Raw genomic sequence first — 22,167 nt, forward strand, 5'->3', positions numbered from 1 at the left:
TTTAAACCCCCCAAATGTTTGTGTACGTTCCAATTAAACTATAATTGTGGTACGTGGTACCATTAGTTAAACACAGTGTTTTTAGAACTTTTTTGTCTCTTATGCTGGCCACTCACTTAAGGATATCGAAGAGGCCGGGCGACTGACAGGCGGTTCATTGAAGGCCAAATCACCACATACACGCAGTTTTCGTAAAGGCGTTGGCACGCTCGATCACAAAACTGCATGTGTGTGGCGTCTCAGCTGCAGTTCATTAACTTAACTACTCAAATAACGGCCTTCAGTCCTGACCTGCATGCCATGGCCTCTTCGATATCCGTAAGTGAGTGGCCAGCATTAGTCTATTTTTGATAAGTCACCTTTTACCGAGATGTGGCTTCTTTTTCAAAATACATATACCCAAAAATGTACATTATAAATAAATTTTCAGATTATAACAGGTCTCTATAATCGTACTTACAAATTATACAAATATGTGGTGGATTCGACAAATATTCAAAATATCTCGATAAACACTGGCTTGTCGAAAAAGTACTAAGAGGCAAAAAAGTTTTAAAAACACTGTGTTTAACTAATGGTGCCACAATAATAATTTAATTGGAATGTACACAAAAGTTTGGGGGGGGGGGTTAAGGGAACAAAACCCCCATAAAATTTGTATGGGGTGCACAAATTTCACTTTAATTTTTTTTAAGATGTTGCTGCCATAAGAATGCCACATGTTCATTTTCAATAAAAAATCTCTAAGAGTTTTCGATATATGAAAAAAATCGATTTTCATTTTGTAACTTCAAAGGGCTGTAACTTTTTTTGTGTGCACTATTGTATAGGTAAGTGAGGTTCAATCAACCTATTTTTGACCCCAGAACCTGTGGTATGATTTATGACCAATATTTTCGGGACACCCTGTATAAACACTCAAACCTATTTAGGAGTCGCTATTGGTGTAGTTTAAGTCGTTATTTTGAAATTTGAATGACCACCTTTTAAATATTCGTGTATATTTTGTGATATCTATTGTTTTATCATTTTATTCATGTATTAATATAATTTAATTGAATTATAGGATAAAACATTGAAATAATAAATTGTATTCTAAGCTGCTCTGTATTAAAACACTTGTAGAGATGTTAAAATAACCGTTGACCCATATTGTTTGGATAACTAAATGGATAAATGGATCATTAGGTATTTCTGAATAGCAATTGTTTGCATATGGCCGATTCTGCAGTTTTATAGTCGGTTCTAAGACCATGTAAGTACATATTTATTTATTTCACTTTATCTTTATATAATATTGTATATTTATTTATTTATCGTATGGCAATTACAACACATTTAGAACAAAATTACAAACACTAGTAATATAGGTATATGACAAACGTTAAATAGTTACAAACAAACATCAAGTGTATTAATATAATCAATTGACTCTGAAGTTGCAAACAGGAAGTCTTCAGGGCTACCATTGTAGGATCTTGAGGGACACTCTTCAATAATGTGGTCAATGGTTTGGTTCTCCCCACAGTCACATTGAGGGGACGGGTTCTTTCCCTATTTATGTAGCATGTATGCACATCTGCCATGTCTGGTTCGGATCCTATTTAGAGTGGACCATGTTTTACGTGGAAGATCAAAACCTGGTGGCTTGTGGGTAATGCAGGGCATGTTATTTTGCCATGCGTTCCATTCTTGGGACCATGCATTCGTGATGTTGAACTCCTCATGTATCATTCTTGCCGTTTTTATTGGTGGTTTTCTAGAGATGAGACGGGTATTTCGTGCATCCTCGGTATCTTGGTGGATCGGCAGATTTATATTGTTCATGATCTTTTTGTATTCACGTGTAAGTGCGTCAACTCGTCGTAAATGTGGAGGTGGGATGTGACTTAATACTGGAAGCCATTGGGTGGGAGTTGATTTAATTGTACCAACTATCATCCTCATAGTGCTATGCAGCTGAGTGTCGACCTTTTTTACGTATGGGCTGTGCAGCCAAACTGGAGCACAATATTCAGCGGACGAGAAAACAAGGGCTAAGGCAGTAGAGCAGAGAGTGGAAGCCGATGCTCCCCAGGTGGTACCGCAGAGCTTCTGTATGATGTTATTTCTTGTACTCAACTTTTGGGTAGTTTTTGTTAGATGCTCTTTAAATGATAGCGTTCTGTCTAGTGTTACGCCCAGGTACTTAGGTGTTTTGTTGTGGGTAAGTGTGGTATTTTCAAACCGTATGTTGAGTTCCTTTCCAGCAAGTTTATTGTTCAGGTGAAAGCAACTAACTTCTGTTTTGGATGCATTTGGTTGAAGTCGCCACTTGCGAAAATATTTGCCCAATATATATATATATATATACATATATATATATGTATATATATATATATATATATATATATATATATATATATATATATATATGGACCATGTTTTACGTGGAAGATCAAAACCTGGTGGCTTGTGGGTAATGCAGGGCATGTTATTTTGCCATGCGTTCCATTCTTGGGACCATGCATTCGTGATGTTGAACTCCTCATGTATCATTCTTGCCGTTTTTATTGGTGGTTTTCTAGAGATGAGACGGGTATTTCGTGCATCCTCGGTATCTTGGTGGATCGGCAGATTTATATTGTTCATGATCTTTTTGTATTCACGTGTAAGTGCGTCAACTCGTCGTAAATGTGGAGGTGGGATGTGACTTAATACTGGAAGCCATTGGGTGGGAGTTGATTTAATTGTACCAACTATCATCCTCATAGTGCTATGCAGCTGAGTGTCGACCTTTTTTACGTATGGGCTGTGCAGCCAAACTGGAGCACAATATTCAGCGGACGAGAAAACAAGGGCTAAGGCAGTAGAGCAGAGAGTGGAAGCCGATGCTCCCCAACTTATGCTCCCCAACGATGTTCCCTTCCCGAGAACTTAGTAATTTTCATATATATATATATATATATATATATATATATATATATATATATATATATATATATATATATATATATATAAGTCTGCCGTCAGAACTTCTTCAGACGTTTCTAGTGTTCTGCATCGTGTAGTGAGGGCCCAGTCATCGGCGTATCCGAACTTTCTTGATTGTGTTTCCGGCATATCTGCTAAGTATAAGCTAAATAGTAGTGGAGAGAGCACTGACCCCTGTGGTAGGCCATTCTTGAGTTTCTTTGGTGGGCTGATATCTGTGCCCATCATTACTTGAAACATTCGGTCGTTGATCATGCTATCTATTACGCGTTCTATTGGTTTACAGGGGATTGCACGGAGAATTTTGTATATGAGGCCCTCTCTCCATACTGTATCGTAAGCTGCCGAGAGATCAATAAACGCCGCTAAAGTTTTAAGTCTTCTTTGGAAACCCGCTTCGATGTAGGTGGTGAGTGACATTACCTGGTCCGCTCAGCTTCGTTCTGGTCGAAAACCTGCTTGTTCGACTGGGATCACCTGGAACAGTTCTGTGCTGATTCTATTATATATAAGCCTCTCTAATAGTTTGTAGATGGCAGAGAGAAGCGCAATTGGTCTGTAGTTTTTTAGGTTGTCGGCGGGTTTGCCTGGCTTTAGTATGGCTATTATCTTAGAGCGCTTTAGTTCTTGTGGGATATTTCCAGTTTCCATGATGTCTGTGAAAAATCAAGCCAGCCAAACTTTTGCATACTTGCCACAATTTATTAGGAATTCAGGGTGAATATTATCAAATCCTGGTGCTTTTGCTGGCTTAACGTCTTTAAGAGCCTCTGATATGTCTTCGCTGGTGAAGGGGAGGGAATGATCCGTTTCTGTGGCTACATGTTTTAAAGTTTTAAGTTCTCTCTTTACGTAGATGGTATGTGCTTTATCCTTTGGTGCCCTGGATGTTTTTACTATATGTGATGCTACGGTCTCTGGCTTTACGGCTGCCTCTCGGCGTTTCGTATGGACACCACTCCCTAATTTTCTTAATAATGACCATGCCTGTCTGCTTGATTTCTGGAAGTTTATACTTTCTACTGTTTCGGTCCACTTTTGGCTTCTAGCGGCGTCTAGGATGTAAAGTAGTTCATCCGCTATTTCTTGGTCGCCAGTTTTAAGAAAGCTCTGATATAATTCCTCGCTATTTTCCGACCAGCCAGGAAAATATTCTTTGCGATAGCCTCTTGGTATGTGTTTTTTGGCTGCACTTAGCACGGCACCAACAAATCTGTAGTAGTTTTTGATATTAGGTGTAATCCACCCTAGGCATTTATCCAGATCCGCAGAGAAGTCAATCCAGTTGGCCTTTTTAAAATTCCATCTTGGACGTGGGATAGAACTAATTAAAGGGATTTGCGTCCCTACTTTTATTATTACTGGTCGATGTTGGCTGTGTGGGAAATTAGTTAGAACTCTTCGTGAAGCCCCTAGAGGTAAGTCTTTGTTGTCGGTCGAAAAGAAGCATAGTTCGGTGTTGTATTCCCGCTTCCATGCCGCGGATCTGAAGGTTGGTCGATCTTTGGCATCAAACAAAAGGTAGAGGCGTTCGTCTTCTGCCCATTTTATTAAAGCATTCCCATTCGCATCACTATTTTTGTACTTCCACTGTTCATGATGGCTATTGTAATCTCCAACGTATACAACAGGGCGAGGATGTACTTTAATTGCTTGGGCTGGCCAAGACGTAGCTGGTGGCTTGTAAATGTTGGACACGGTAATGCTTGCGATTTTTGTGACCACATTATAAATACAGTCATCAGTGGAAGTAGAGATTAGCGAAGCATTTTCAATATCTTCTTTGACATATGTGGCTGTGCCGTATGTTCGGTGGTAAGTTGCGCCTAATAGTTCATAGCCAGGTATTTTGCCCCTTTTTTTGTAGTTGCTCCTCTGTTTCGCAGTGAGTTTCCTGTATAGCAACTAAGTCAATGTTGTCCTCTTTTAATAGTTTTGATAATATTGTATACAATATAATGTACGTAAAATAAAAGTGTAGCGTTTTGTATAATGCAAGTGCAGCACAAAGAGTGGGGAGTAAAATTATTATTTATTTATTTATTAAGCTCAACAAGGCTTGTACGCCTAGAGACGTTTACATTACATTTTATTTTACACTTCAGTCTTTTTATACACTCGTTCATCACCTTCCTGCATCTCCTTCTACCCAATGCTAGTTCTTTCCATCTCTCAATGTTACTTTTCTTCAGGTCTTCGTACACATTGTCCTTCCATCTTTTTCTTTGGTCTTCTTTGGCCTGCCTTTCCTTCTCTTTTGTATTGGTCTTTGTGAGAGTGCCATTTTTGGAATTTTTTTACTTCCCATTTTTTCGATGTGCCCCAAATATCGTATTCTCTGTGCTTTGATCGTCGTCGTTATCGTTGGCTCTTTATACATTTCTTCCAATTCTTTATGGGTTCTTCTTCTCCACTGACTTTCTATTTTCACATCTCCATATATTGCTGTGTGTATTTTTTCTCCCATCTTTTTAAAAGATCTGTTTCTGACTTTTTCAGCACCCATGTTTCGCATGCGTACGTTACTGTAGGTCTGATAACAGTCTTATAAATTCTGATTTTTGTTTTTCTTGATACGTATTTGGTTTTCGTTAATGTTCGTAATGCTCCATACTTTTTTTTTCTTTAGCTATTCTTGCCTTTATCTCCCCTTCCTCATAACATCACCATTTCATATACAGTGGAGCTTGCTTATAGCGTCATTGAAGGGTCCAGTAAAAAAATGACGCTATATCAGAGTGACGCTATATAAGAGGTAGAAAAAAATGAGATTTTAACGAGGCAAAATTTTATTACAGCATTATTGCTGCATTTAGGATAAAAAAAAATAAGAAATAAAACCTATTATGTACCTATATAAAACTTACATTTTATGAAAAAGTTCTCTAATGCTGAAAAAAGTAAATTATTTTCTTCTGCACAACCCTTTCCGAAAAATAAAGTTTGCAAACCGGAAACCCATTGCACTTTATCCTTCATAAAATAAAAAAAATGACAACCGTCTTTAAAATTTTATGACGCTATAGACGAGGGTTACCTTATTTTAAGCCGATAAAACCGGGTTTTTAATAATGTTATTGAATAGGTTTTGGCCGGACCTATTAAAAATTAACGTTACAACCGAGATGACGTAACTACCGAGGCCGTAATATCCAAGTTCCACTGTATTTTGGCTCCCAGGTAATTAATTTCATTGACTCTTTTGAACGAGTAAGTTTTTTCTCCATCTATTTGTAATATGATGTTATTTTCTTTTCCTTTTTGGATCTCTCCCATTATGATATTGTATTTTTTTATCTATTTTAAGTCCCAATTTTTTGGCTTCTGTTATTATATTTTGCATTAACTTTTGTCACTAAATCACTAAAAAATAAAAAAGCATGTGGTCCAGAAGGAATACCAGCGGAACTTATAAAAAATGGAACTGCAAAATTGATCAAACTAATAACCTTAATTTTCAACAACTACACAAATGGAGAAAACATACCAGAAAATTGGAAAACAGGATGGATAACCCCAATACACAAAAACGGTAACAAGGAAGACTGCAAGAACTATCGCTGTATTACTGTAACCAGCACCTTTAGCAGATTATATGGGAAAACTTTAAAAGCTCAAATAGAAAATGAATATGCACCTATAGAGATCGAACAACAAGCAGGATTCCGAGCAGGAAGATCCTGTATCGACCACATTTTCACGCTCAACCAACTCAATGAAAAAAAAAGTAGCCAGAGACAGAGAAATACATCTACTATTCGTTGATCTAACTAAGGCATATGATACCGTACCACTTCGTAAAGTATGGCAAGTCCTGGAAAAATCCCCTATTAATATAACTTTAATAAAAGCAGTGCAACAATTCTATAACAATATCCAAGCAAACATAAAAATCAACAGCAGATTATCCGATAGCTTCATGGTGAATAAGGGACTACGACAGGGATGCAGCTTATCGCCAACACTGTTTAAAATCTATATAAATGAGGTCTTGCATAAGTGGCGCAAATCGTGTTCTGGAATGGGGATACAGCTAAACGACGACTCAACATTATACACACTGCATTTTGCTGACGATCAGGTGGTGATTGCCCATGATAAAGATGATCTAATATTTATGACAAACCGGCTGTTTCGAGAATACAAAAAATGGGGCCTATACGTTAATATGAAGAAAACCAAATATATGTGTATAGGAGGACAGAAAAGTGAGTTACATCTAGAGGATGATATGGTTATCGAGTCAAGCTCTGATTATGTATACCTTGGAACGAAAATCCAACAAAGTGGAAGGACAGAATTCGAAATAGAGGAAAGAATTATGAAAGGAAAGAAGGTAATAGGAGCTTTGAACTCGCTACTTTGGTCAAAAATCATATCAAAAGAAAAGAAAACACAGCTTTATAATAGCATCTTTAAAAGCGTGGTACTGTATGGATGTGAAACCTGGCAACTGAATAAGCGAACAGAACAGAAGTTGCTTGCACTGGAAATGGACTTCTGGCGAAGATCGGCCTGCATCTCCAGAGTCTCACATATAACGAATGAACGGGTACGAGATGTTATGAATAGAAAAACAAACATAATTGAAGAAGTCCAACAAAAACAACTTTGTTGGTATGGCCATGTACAAAGAATGGAGGAACATCGACTCCCAAAGCTAATAATGGAATGGCAACCCCCGGAAAGAAGGAAAAGGGGCAGACCGAAAACAACCTGGATAAGTGGAATCCAGAAAGCCATGTCTGAGAGAGATCTCCGACCAGGAGATTGGACAGATCGACGCGGCTGGAGAATAGGAACCGGAAGGCGCAGGACGCTATAAACCGGTGTTATATATATATATATATATATATATATATATATATATATATATATATATATATATATATATATATATATATATATATATATATATTAACTTTTGTAGTTCTTTTTTCCTTGTTGCTAATAATGCTAATAGTGTCAGATCATCTTCAAATGCTATACATTGGTGGCCGTTTTTAAATATCGTTTCTTGTATCTTTATTCTACTTTTCCTAATTACTCCTTCCAATGTCAGATTGAATGCAGTTGTTGATAGTGGGTCTCCTTGTCGTAAAATTATGGAATACATTAATTTTTTCTAGAACAGGCGAATTTGGAGACAAATTTCGAAACCCGGCAGGTTATTATATTGAAATTATGATTTTTAGGATACACATCATACTTTTAGGATATACATAACTGGACGTGAGGACAAACTCGATGATTTTTTACAATAAGAATAAGGGTCTTGTTCTAGCTCATTTGAAAGTTTATTCAATTCGTTATTCAGTAATATAATAAGCACTAACATAATTATTTATTGAGGGTGATCAAAAAGACTTGATTTTTGAAATAATACATTTTACTGCAATCTAATTCTATTTTTTAAATTTTAGAAATTTTGTAATCGATTCGCCATTTAGGTCATCCACATTGTTTTCTTAAAATATGTTGAAGTAAATTAGTCCCTAATTTTGTCTAATAATAAATCACTTGAAGCAGTTTATAAATAAATGTTAAGTATTACTGTTTTTTTCCTAATATGAAAAAACAAAAATAAATTCCATATTAGGCACATGTAAATAATGAGAACTAAAAATAACTATAGCAAAAAGTATAGTTTTTAAAAATCGAATTGTCTTGGGTCAAATGTAAGTCAGTTCTTTGTACTTTCTTGTAAGGACTAGATTATTGCATGAAATAAATAAATAATGGCCCCATTAATGCAACAAAAGAAATCGAAATATTAATTATGGTTGGAAATGGAGATAATACCAAAACGTAACAAGAAATATGTAACATATTTAATACAAAATATTCTATATTATTATATATTAATATATTCAAAACTATAAAAGATAAACAAAAAATAATAAACTGCATAGAAATCAGCCCACTTACAAATTTTGTCATTTTTGATGTCTCCTATTTCCTAAACCTAGTGGCCGATTTAAGTGATTTTTGAACATGTTATAGCCTAATTGTTTAGTAATGCCACTGTAATAATATTGTTGCTAAACAGGTAAATTTTCATTGTATACCGGGTGTACCAATCAAACTGTGTTTATTTTCAAAGTTCCCATCACCCTGTAGAATATTCTAGCATTTATAAAATACTAAAATTAAAACCCAACTATAGCCTCAGGTTTTCTTAACATTCCGTTTTTTTATTCATTCGTTTATGTTGGATAATAAAAAAATTAGGTACTTTAACAACTAGACATGTTCTTCATCAATACACGGTATTTCTAAATAAGTGCGACAAGCTTTAAGGGATAATTCTGCATGAAAAAATAATGACAGTTGACTTTATAAACGTATGCCCGCAAATGTTTCGTTTCCGAGATGTTGAATTTTTTCTTACAAACCGACAATTTATTCTATTGCTTTAAAACCGGTTGAGATATGCCAATGAAATTTGTTGGGTTTTAAGACGTAGTTATTACACATTTTTTGACATACAATTAGGAATTTAATATTCACCGTTAGCGCGCATACGTGTAATATGACCGATCATATTACCCGTATGCACACTAATAGTGAATATAAAATTCTTAATTTTATGTCAAAAAATCCGCAATAACTATCTCTTAAAACCTACCAAATTTCATTTGCATATCTCAACTGGTTTTAAAGCAATAAATAAATCGTCAGTTTGTAAGAAAAAATTCAACATCCCGTATCTCGGAAACGAAGCATTTGCGGACATATGTTTATAAAGCCAACTGTCATTATTTTTTCATGCAGAATTACACCTTAAAGTTTGTCGCACTTATTTAAAAATACCGTGTATTGATGAAGAACATGTCTAGTTGTTAAAGTACCTAAGTCTTTTATTATCCAATATAAACGAATGAGTCAAAAACAGAATGTTAACAAAACCTGTAGCTATAGTTTTGTTTTAATTTCAGTATTTTATATAGGCTAGAATATTCCACAGAGTGATGCGAACTTTGGGAAAAAATACAGTTTGGTTTGTACACCCAGTATATAATGCAAATTTACCTGTATAGCTACAATGTTATTACAGTGGTATTGTTACAAAATCAGGCTATAACATGTTCGAAAAATCACTTAAATTGGCCAACAGGTTTAGGAAATATGATACATCAAAAATGACCAAATTTTTAAGTGGGCCGATGTCTATGCACGTAAGTTTATTATCCGTATAAAATTGAAATTGTCCAGGAAATCAATTTGAATGATCAAGATTCTATATCACCAGTTTTAGGAAAGTAATTCAAGATTTATTCAATCAAAATCCGCACTTCATTTTTTCCCATGGAACAAATTTTATCTAGATTGAACAGTGAATCGGAAAAACTGTAAGAATTGGGGTAAACACAATCGTCATTGGATGACTGAGGAACGCATTATCCTTGAAAAATAAACGTATGGGCAAGGATAGTCGAGGATAGAATTATAGGTTATTTTTGTTAAATGTCTTGATTTTTAACAAAATTAACTTATACACACATTACCCACCTTTACAGACAATTTTTCAGATGAAAATGATAGTAATTTTCCAAACGAAAACATATGGTTTCAGCAAAATGGTGCACCTCGGCACTTTGCACTTCCTGTTCTTGTTTTTTTTTTTTTAACCGATGAAGAACAAATGAGTGGCCGCGAAGATCTCCAGATCTTACACTACTTGATACTTTCCTATGGAATCACTTAAAAAGAGTTAAAAAATAGAAGTTATTTGACTAATTTTACTGATTCAAAACATTACATTTTAATTATTTATTTTTATTTTAGTTTTAACCAATATGGAAGACACCAACAATGAAGAATATGTAGACCCGTGGTGGGGAGAATATTTAGAGAGAAGGCGCATTTATGATTTAATTGAAGATACATTGTCTTTCAAAATCATCACTGATGATTATGTCAAATTACTGCTGTGCTCAGCAATATCACTAGCTGACATTTACTTAGTAACAAGAATTTGGAGGAACCGTCACTTAAGATGCACAAAGGCCAATGAATATATCCTGCATTATATTATCTGTAATCTTTTATTAACTGCATTTTTAGTTATAAAAATTTCTATAGAAGTGCTTTTAATATTATCCCAGAAGGAGAGAATTAAAAGTAGAGAGAATTTCTTTCGTTCTTATAATAGCTGTATCGAAAAACAACTTGAAACTACTGCCTTACTATGTTTTTTCCTCTGCGCTTTTGGACTTACACTGGATTGGCTAATAACAGTGCCCTTCAAGTTGATAAGACCTCTCTTTCAAAAAATCATCAACAACCTCATATTAATGATCTATGGTATAGCTTTAATGAAGATTTATTTTGATGTTATTTGTCCATCAAAAAATGTTAAATGGATGAAAGTAGCTACGCAAGTTCTCTGCATATCGATAGCAATTTTTGTACTACTCTGTAATTTTAAACGAAAATCAATCTACAAAGAAAGGAACTATTCCTTAACTATAGCCAGTGTTATGGTATGCTGTTGCGTTCCTTTTTCAATATATGTTCTTGTTATCGAATTAATAATGATTGACAAAGATATGTTTAGTTTTGTTCTGTACATAACTTATTTTATTCCGCAGTATTTGGCATATACCAGCTCTATTATCAGCGTCGCATGGTTAGCTATAATCAAAAAGAAGTTTAGAGATGCATTGAAAATTAGATGCCATGATCATATTGGAAATTATTACACTGACTGCGAATATTGTAGTGCTTGGAATATTGACCAAAGTGTGGACAAAGTTAAAGAAAGTATAGCAGAAGAAGAGCAGGAAGTAGATATAGCTCCAAGCAAACAGCCGACATAAGTCTGCTTTAGCTAGGGATGGGAAAAACCTACCGGTTTTAACCTAAAACCGGTTTTTTTACTTCGCAGTAACCGGTTTTACCGGTTGTTTTTTTGTCCCGGTTATAACCGGTTTTTTCCTTTTAAAGTACCGGTATAACCGAAAACCGGTGTTTTGTCAAAAACCGCCATCCCTATAGCTCAAAGCCCGAAGCTTTACCTGTTATTATTTTTTTATGTTCTGTATTAAATAAGTTCTGATTTTTTTGGTCACATAATTTAGTATAACACACCTACTCCAGTTCCTCCAGCTACCTGCACTGACCCTCTCAAAACTGTCAACATAATAAAAAACATATTCACAAAAAAACTATCATTTTTATATTTGAATAAGGATTTTTCTTTAGTAAAAGTCCTCCTTGGCTGTGTGTTTCTATTTACAAGTCAGTTGTGTGTGGTACAAATGACCATCTAACTTGCCTACAGGTCCTAATCGAAAAAACTGTGGAGTACAACCGGCCGTTAGTTCTAGTATTTGTTGACTACAAAATAGCCTTTGACACTATAGAAATGGTAGCCATCTTAAGAGCTTTGAGAAATTGTAGAATCGACTACCGATATTCCAACATTATTCAACATATACTGGGTTATTCCATAAAGTATGGAACCAAGCAAATATCTTTGAAACGAAAAGAACAATAATTATGAAACTTTGTATGCAAGTACAGTGACGCAAAAGGCATCTGTTGACATATTTTTTGTTACTACTACATTTCCGGTTTCACCGGAAATACCGTTAACTTATTTAATTTAAATGGGACACCCTGTATATTTTTGCGGATTTTAAAAGAACTTGTTATTTTTAATTCATACATGCCAAATTTGGTAGAAAAAAATTGTTAAAAAGTGTCTGTAAGACATAGAAGGGTGGAGACATCTTGAGGAGGCCTATGTCCGACAGTGGACAAATTTGGCTGTGTGATGAAATTTGGCTGTGTGATGTGTGTAGCGGGTAAACTTTTTCCGATCCCGGTAGAGAATAGGGCTACTCCAGGGAAGACCCTGTCCACGCGAGCCATGCTTTGTTCTTAATTCCTTACTAAGAGAAATCATATCCATCCCTTTATCTTTTCAAAATCTAGTTATATATTTCTTATCTCTTCCAAGTAAATGGCAGCAGCGATCATCAGTACCAGCTCAAGGCACAGAGGAAACTATCCTAAGTAGATTAGGTTGAAACTGGACTACCACAATCATGATTGGAGCAGTTTTTAATGGTTGTGGTACTGCGATGGAGAAGGCAACGGGAAATCCACCTCATTATATTTTCCAAAATTCTCAATGGCAAACTAATAAAACAAGAAAATGGACCTCAGTTTGAGGTACACTTTAAATAATGTAGTTGAGAAAGAAATAGAAACGATAAAGAACTTAGTACAGACAGACGTTGAAGTAACATGGACAATATATCTACCAGTACACATAACAAAGTTACAAGAAGAGAACATCAGATTCACGAAAAACAACAAAAAACAGGAATGAATAAAAAAAATATCATGGACCTCATGAACGTAAGATGAAAACATAAACCAAATCCACTACAATACAAACGAATCATTCATATCAATCATTAGAAAAAGTGCAAAGAAGCTAAAGAAAACGGGATATTAATCAAATACCTAGAAATTGAAGAACTTTATGAAACATACGATACCTTAAATGTCAGTAAGAAAATAAAAGGAAAGACAGGTAGATACAGAAAGAGACCAGTCACCAGAATCATAGGTAGTGTATTGCAGTAGAAGTTGAAAAAGAATATTTTTGAATATATTGTTCGCAAGATCTAAGAAGTTATATGAGCGACCATATACAAAATTCATTGATTTGCAATCCACGCGCAGGACACATAATGCGCCATAGGGAATTTGAGCAATACCTGGTAATATTAGAAGGCAAGATCGAAGGTAAAAGGAGTATAGGAAGAAAGAAAAATCTTGGTTACGAAACCTAAGCTGTTGGACCCACACAACAGGAAATGACTTAATTCATCAAGCCTAGAACAGAAAAAGATAAAGCCCGCCACAAACAGCTAATGGACGTCCTCAAAGCAAAATAATTACAATACAATGACCTTCGAATTATAACAAATCTATATTATAAACAGCAAGCACACATACGCATTAACAAACACACATCAGAAGAGTTCGAAATTAAAATAGGAGTACGACAGGGGTGTGTATTGTCACCACTACTATTCAATGCATACTCTGAAGAAATTATGAAAAGAGCTCTTAAGGGAGAAACAGCAGGAATAAAGGTAAATGGAACGCCAATTAACAACATTATATATGCGAACGATACTATCATAATAGCAGACAACCTTAAAGACCTCCAAAAGCTAATGAACAAGATAGTTGAGTATGGAGAAGCTATCGACTACTAAAAAGTTGGAAGCATATGAACTGTGGGTGTATAGAAGAATCCTGACGATATCATGGACCGAGCATATAACAAACAACGAAGTCATGAGAAGAGTCAACAAAAGACTGGAAATATTGGAAACCATCAAGACACGAAAGCTGCATGTTGCTGGGGCATGTTATGAGTAATAAGAGATACAACATACTTCAGTTGATTATACAGGGGAAAATCCAGGGCAAGAGAGGTGTAGGAAGGAGACGAATCTCGTGGTTGCGTAACTTGAGGGAATGGTACGGATGCACATCAACCGAACTATTAAGAGCAGCAGCATCTAAGATCAGAATAGCCATGATGATTGCCAACCTCCGTCGCGGAGATGGCACGTGAAGAAGAAAAAGAACAGAAAGAAATTTGCCATATTGATCGCCAATCTCAATAGAAAAGGCACTTAGGAGGAGGAGAAGGCACTCCAGGAATAAATGTAATTCGTTCCCAGAAGTTATCTGCATGGAAATTTTTTCGGAATTATCGTAAGAAATGAAACCCTCAACAGTTTGGGTCCATTATTCCATTGTGAAAAGTGTATTAATTGCCAAAAATAATGTAGATATCTCCAGATATGCTAAATTAACAGAGTTTTGGAAACAAAATTAACAGATCAAGTGAATAGAGCAAACGTACAGCAAACTGACATAGAGAGGACAAAAAGAATTCTAAATACAGCAGAGATGAAAACCCTCAAAAAAATCGATAGTCAAACAGAGATACGAAGGAGATGCAAGGTGGAGAATATTAATATCTGGGAAGAAACAGAGGAGTAGAGTGGAACGACCATATTAGTCCAGTCGGGTTAGACGAACAACAGTTAGACGAATAACAAGCCTAACCTTGCATTAGGAGCTGCTCCAAATTTTATTTTTCTAATCTATAGGGGGGTCAATAGTAGTGTAAATTTAAAATCTCGACTAAATTCCGCCATTGCGTTAGCCGCCATCTTGATTCTAAACGAGAAACGTTTTTCCTCAATATCTCCGCCATTTTCAACTTTTCGACAAGAAGTATAACAACCAAAATTGTTGAAAATGTAATTTTCCATAATTTCTATTATTACAAGTTTTTCGTGCGGTCGATATTTTCCGAGTTATGGTGGAAAATATTGACAGAGGTTCCTATACAAAAATAGAGAGAATTAAATTCTACACAATTTTGATCTCTTTCATTTTTTTGCTAAAATTAATATTTAAGGTAGTATGTATGCGGTAATGGCAAGAGCGTAAGACCGGATTGATTTTATAGCAATTGTTTTTGTTCAATATTTACACCATTTTCAACAAAAATTGTTCCAAACATGATTTCCTACAATTTTTTTAACAATTTTTTTCATGCGGTTGATATTTTCCGAGTTAAGTGGGAAAATAGGAAAAAGTGGTGGGGGGAGCTTAGTTATTGAATTGAATCTTGTTTTCAAGCTGCCCAAAATTTTATAATTATATCCTTTAGTGAAGATCAATAGTAGTGTAAATTTAAAATCTCGTCTGAATTCCGCGGTTGCATTAGCCGCCATATTGATTTTAAAGGAGAACCGTTGTTGCTTAATATCTCCACAATTTTCAACTTTTGGACAAAAACGGTAGGAACTAAAATTGTTGGAAATGCAATTTCCTACAATTTCTTTTGCACAATTTTTTATGCCATTAATATTCTCCGAGTTAAGGTGGAAAATAGTGGAAGCGGAGGGGGAAGCATAATTATTGAATTGTCTCAATTATTATTAACTTTACCACATAATTGTACATAAACAAAAATAAAGAGAATAATTATATTTGTTATACAATTTTTGAAACTTCCAATAAAACAACCAAACTAAGTACATAAAAGACATAATAATAATAACTTATATACATAATGTTCACTTAATTTTATTAACTAGCGGGTTTTATTAGTTGAATTTGTCTGTCGATATTTTAAGTTTCATGTCAGCTAATATATTTTAATATTTCAACATTTTTTTTTAAATTGTGGACCCTGTTGGAAAAAATTTCCCCATCCCCCCTCGTAGACTCGCCACTGGTTTTCTCGAAAAATTGTAGTAAATCGTAATTGCAACAATTTCCGTCCTTGCACTTTTTGTCTAAAGGTTGAAAATGGCGGAGATATTGAACAAAAAAATTTCTATAAAATCAATCAGGTCTTACGCTCGAACCTTTACCCCTTACGTACTATCTTAAATATTGATTTAATCAAACAAATAAAACAGATCAAAATTGCACAAAATTTAATTCTCTTCATTTTTGTATAGGTACATATTTGTTATACTAATTATGCTCTAACTGTCACTATTTCCCCCCCATAACTCGGAAAATATTGACCGCACGAAAAAATTATAATAAACGAACTTATATAAAATCGCATTATTTCAGTTTGAACACTTTTTGTCGAAAAGTTGAAAATGGCGGAGATATTGAGCAAATACGATTCTCGATTAAAATCAAGATGGCGGCTAACGCACCGGTGGAATTCAGTCGATATTTTAAATTTGTACTACTATTGACCCCCCTAAAGATTAGAAAAATAAAATTTGGGGCAGCTCGTAATGCAAGGTCAAATGCTGTCCCGTCTGGGCTATATTGGCCAAATGACATCAATAAATGGAGTAGTAAGGACGGCGAGAGAAGGTTCTCCAATGGGAAGACGATCAGTGGGAAGATCACGAAAACGATGGAACGACAACTTACTGGAATCACATTTTGAAAAAATAGGGTCACAAAAGTCATTAAATTTATAAATGTAAATCAGGTCACATGATTCAATCTGAAGTAAATGGCCAATGTGTAATAAAAGCGCCAATTCCTCAGCGTCTCGCCATTTAGAATGAAACAATAGCGATCTGTGATACACGCAGTGTTTGCTAATAACGTTGCTTTGAATTTAAGGATAATAATAAAAAAGCTATTGAAGGAAAGTGAACAAGACGTCCTTGATTAAGAGACTATTTTATTCCGCACAGAAAAAGGTGTACCGGTTAGCGCGGTTATTTTCACTTGATTTATCTGCCTTAACATTTTGCCGTGATCTTTTTTATGTTGGGGTCGTAAATTAGAAACTTAAAAATACACAGGGGATTTATATTGTCTCTAATTATACAGTAAATCGTATTTTTATAATATGGTGAGTGTTTGTTTTCGAATTCTCGAAGAATCTGCCTTCAGTAATAACATAATTAATATAATAAAACAAAAGTTGCTTCTCCTGAGTGTCGAAAATCACATAAAGTGAAGACAGAAGGCAACAAAGCAAGAAAAACAAAAATTATTTGAAAAAATAAAACTATTTGTCGTTAAAGGTCGTAACCTTTCTAAGATATATAACGACAAAAAGAAATTTACACCAACACTTTTTTCGAAAAAAATGCATTTTTAGGTCATGTGAACTCAACCTACGGTTGTATGAAAATAGACCAGTTTTAAAAAAGCAACTATGTGTGGAATTTTTTTAATAGTTATTTATGTATTAAGAGCGAAAAGTGATACATTATTGCTTGAGAGTAAGAGTTACCGCTCGACGCGTAGCGGAGAGCGATAATTACTCGAAAGCAATAATGTCACTTTGCGCTTGTAATACATACAACATTTTTTCTACAATCACTTAATGAAAAGAAACTATTTTTAAATCCCTAATGTTATGAACTTTTCTTTCAGTTTGAATTTTTAATGTGTTTGTATTGTATGGTTGTACGGTTGCTACGGACGATGAGCGTAAAACCAAACTTTACGCGTTAGAGCGATAAAGTGACGGTACTCCGTAAACGTAAACTTTTCGTTGCCATTGACAAGCGAAAAAGTCTTCTTTATCAAGTGATTGTAGAAAAAAATTTTTAAAAACGAAAAATTACGTTTTTAACGAAGGAGAGGAATGAAAGGAGGATCAAATTATGCTTACTGTCTTATTTTTGAGTCTTATTTTTTATTCACATAAAATATAAAAAATGAAAAACTGATTCAGGTTGTATCGATCTCCAAAAATATTATTTATTTGCCTGGCAAAATCTCGCAAAAACTTTGAAAAAACATGTTTTTTGGGGGGTTTGAACGTGTTTCGTCCAGTTTTTGAATATCCTAAAGGTCTGAGTTACTTCAAATTACATATAACCTTTAAAAAACTTCTGATCTGATCTATTTTGAGATCTGGAAAAAGGGAGAAAATCTGAAAAAAAAATCACAAATATATGTAGTAGACTAAGAGCCGCTATAGGTGAAATTTGCTAATTTGCATGTGCATTTTAGGCACAATAAGACCCAATAACTTAAATAGTAGAACCTAAAAGAAAACGTATGAACACTGTGCCGTCCATTTTTAGTGGCACGTGCGTCGACAGTGGTGCATCAAACTTTTCACTTGTGGACGGGATAAATAAATTGAAAGGTACCCTCCCTCACTCCCAGAATTACTTTTTTTTAATTTTTTTAATTAAATGTATCACGTATGTGATTAAATAGATTAAATATGATGTGATTAAATAAGACGGAAAGATTGAAATAGATTGTCTTCAGAAAGGTAAGAAATATAAACTTTGAAAATTTAAGAAAAAAATATTAAAATGGAACAGAGTTGTAGCGAGTTAAACGCAAAAAAAATGTGATTTAATTTTTTTTTAATTTTGTAGGGTAAAATTGCGATTTTGCCAATGTTCCCTCACGTAAAATTCAAAATAAACCTAATTTTCGTTTTCAGCACCATCAGAAACAGAGTATGATCAAAATTAGCCATTCACCACACCGTGGTCATCACACCACATAGTATCTCGAGAAATAAGTGTTTCTTGGGTTGTCCCGCTCGTCTATAAAGTCACATAACTTTTTTCCAATGCATATCTTGACTTAAAATTTTTTAGAAAACTTCTTCATGAATTATATTTTATTGCTGTTTTGGTTAAAATTATAAACTAAAAAGTTTGTTACTCAAATTTTTTAAGTAAACATGAAACTAATACAATCTGAGTACAAACTGTTTAAAAATTAACAACTCCTCTTTTAATTTGCATAAACATTTTTGACAAAGCTCGTTGTTATTCAAATCCTTCAAATATAACACAGTAAAATTTTCAAGAGGAAATATTTACGGCGACCAGATATACAGCGAGGTAAAATTGAAAAATCATCAAAATTGATTTTTCTCATTTTTGCATAAAATTTGATTTTTGAACATGTTCCACAATTCTAGATAAAAATAAACTTCATATTCAGATTCAGCGACCTCGAAAACATAAAGAATCATCAAAATTGGCCATTCACCTTAAAGTTGATTTTCATGGTCGGTACAATGTAATTTTAAGGGTTGCTGCCGCTCGCCTAATATATTATGTTACTGACTTACTAATCGTCGTATTTTCTTTCTAATAATTTCCTCTTTTAATAAGGGTAACCACATCCTAGTGTATTCTGCCGAGGAATTTGCCACATAATTGGTTTCATTAAACATAATTAGAGCTGCTTCTTTGATTTTTCTCTTTTTCTCATCCCTTTTTTTAGGACTAAACTTGAATCTTTCCACTGAACTCTATGCTGTATAATTCGGTCTATTCCAGGAAAACTGTATTGGTCAAATTGGGCGCATTGACATTAAGTTGTATCAACTATATCAAATTGACTTAAAAATCAAAAATGAATAACCATTTTCAATTTCGTTGCAAAACGAAAATAGAGCCGCATCATATTCTAGTCCAATCAGAGAGTGCAGCAAGCACCTCTACCGGTTTCGAAACTTATTAGCCTCTCATCAGGAGGCACATATGCTGCTCTCTCTGATCCAACCAAAACAAACCCCGGTGTGCAGTCACGGATTGCAACGAACGAAATGGTATAGATGCCCTAGCGGCAACTGCTAGCAAAATAATAAGTTTTCAATCCAATGCCATATAAAACAACATAATGTTATTCTACATCCCACCAGACTGAAAACAATGGGAACCTTCTCTGGTTACACCTCCGAGGCTTCTACAATTTGCAAGCCATAACGGATGCTGAGACAAAGGAAGATGAGGGAATTTTACAATTTATAATTCACGTCCCATCTGCTCAGCGCGGTAAAGTTCCAACGAGAATGATTCCCTTCGTACTCCAATTAGAGTAAACATGTAAATCAAAAATTAATAACCATTTGCAATTTCGTTGCAAAACGAAAATACAGCCGCATCACTCGTGACGTGCGTCGTGATCATACGTCCAATCGTGACGTGAATCCAGACGTGAATTATAAATTGTAAAATTCCCTCATCTTCCTTTGTCTCAGCATCCGTTATGGCTTGCAAATTGTAGAAGCCTCAGAGGTGTAACCAGAGAAGGTTCCCATTGTTTTCATTCTGGTGGGATGTAGAATAACATTATGTTGTTTTATCATTGGATTGAAAACTTAGTATTTTGACTTAAAAATCATCACCCAACGTCGCTGTCTATAAAATATCCCAATAAAGACTACCCGATTCTACAAACATAAATCTGTGTTAAAAAAATTTTAGTCCCATACTGGCGTATTATGGGATGGGTCGAACAATCCTCTAATGTAATAGCTTAAGATTTGATCTTTTGATATTTCTTCATAAATAATAAATAAATTATGATTAGATTTCGGTTGTGGCGCCCATGGGTTGGCCTATTGAAATTGAAGAATTTTAGTGGTATACGTTTGACGTTAGTTGCGGTAGCTCACGAAAGTGAAGGGATCCTGCGAATGCAAATGATAGAAAGTAAAAGATTTGAGCAAATTATTTTATAGTACAGGAATTATCGGCTATGTTCTTGAGCACAACGCAATTTCAATAAGGCTTATTTCCATGTTTGTTGTAATTCCTTAAATAGCTTCAGCTTTTAAGTGCGAAGATTACAGACTAATAAGGATAATGCGCATCATAATCAAACAAAACTTACGTGCATAGAAATCGGACCACTTAAAAATTTGGTCATTTTGATGTCTCGTATTTCCTAAACCTGTTGGCTGATTTAAGTGATTTTTTTCAACGAAAACATTTCGTTTATAAATTCGCAAAAGTGTGTGTGTTATTGCGTTGCCGCTCCTGCAATACTCAGATCAGATTTATTGATGGATTCTTATGTAGTTTTTTCTTCTGAATCCAAATCTGAAAACGGCATTTCGATATTTCTAACCGTCTTCGAGATAATCTACCTCAAAGTCTAAAATATGACGTCACAATCGTTTTATTTTCTGCCGACACACTACACGTCCAGCTGAAATCGTTGCTATTAAGTAGGCTAGTTTTTTAATCTCGATTTGTTAAGCAAAGCATAGGTTATTTACATTTGAGTTTGACACTTCGTGAATGTCAAACTAAATTTTAAATTAAGTATTAATAAAACATCAATGACAATTTTGATAGTGAATTTAATTATTATATAAAATAAATAAGATGTTCAAAAATACAATTTTTAGTATATTTTAAAAGCAATAATTTATTAACAGCTTTAAAAAGGTTTATACGAGTATACGGCCTCCCCTTTGTGATAAATGGACTGTTCCATTCGCTATGAAATTAAAATATAGTCGTTTCGCTAAACTCGACACAACTGGCTAGTGATTTTAGTACGTATTTTTTTTGTTTTTTGAGAATTTTGCCAAAATTGGCAAAATTACTAATTATTTAGTAATTATTAACTAATTATAACAATCATTTTTTTTGCCCAATTGGCAAAATTATTGACTAAAATCACTAGCCAGTTGTGTCTGAGTTTAGCGAACCGACAGTATATAAAATAATATTGTTTGGTATAAAAAATTATGGTCTGATATGTGCAATTACATCCTTCTAATGAAAAAAATATTTGAAGATTTTTCTCAAATTATGGATACCAACAACATTTTCATTTATAACTCTTTTATTTTTAATTTGACGAAGAAAAGTTATTCTTCATAAAAAGCTTTCCATGTTCTAAGATTTATGATGCAACCATCATATATAAAAT

At 34.4% G+C, this 22,167-nt stretch overlaps 1 protein-coding gene across 1 annotated transcript; it reads left to right on the plus strand.

Annotated features, from left to right (window-relative positions):
- The first annotated feature begins 1,118 nt into the window (after positions 1 to 1,118).
- On the plus strand, positions 1,119 to 12,038 carry LOC126884721 (uncharacterized). The gene is made up of 2 exons (XM_050650847.1): positions 1,119 to 1,255; positions 10,762 to 12,038. Exon 2 carries the CDS (start codon positions 10,773 to 10,775, stop codon positions 11,793 to 11,795), a length of 1,023 nt encoding a protein of 340 aa, XP_050506804.1. The 5' UTR covers positions 1,119 to 1,255; positions 10,762 to 10,772; the 3' UTR covers positions 11,796 to 12,038.
- Positions 12,039 to 22,167: the final 10,129 nt, after the last annotated feature.

Source organism: Diabrotica virgifera, chromosome 5 (assembly GCF_917563875.1).
Source record: "Diabrotica virgifera virgifera chromosome 5, PGI_DIABVI_V3a".
NCBI lineage: Eukaryota > Metazoa > Arthropoda > Insecta > Coleoptera > Chrysomelidae > Diabrotica > Diabrotica virgifera.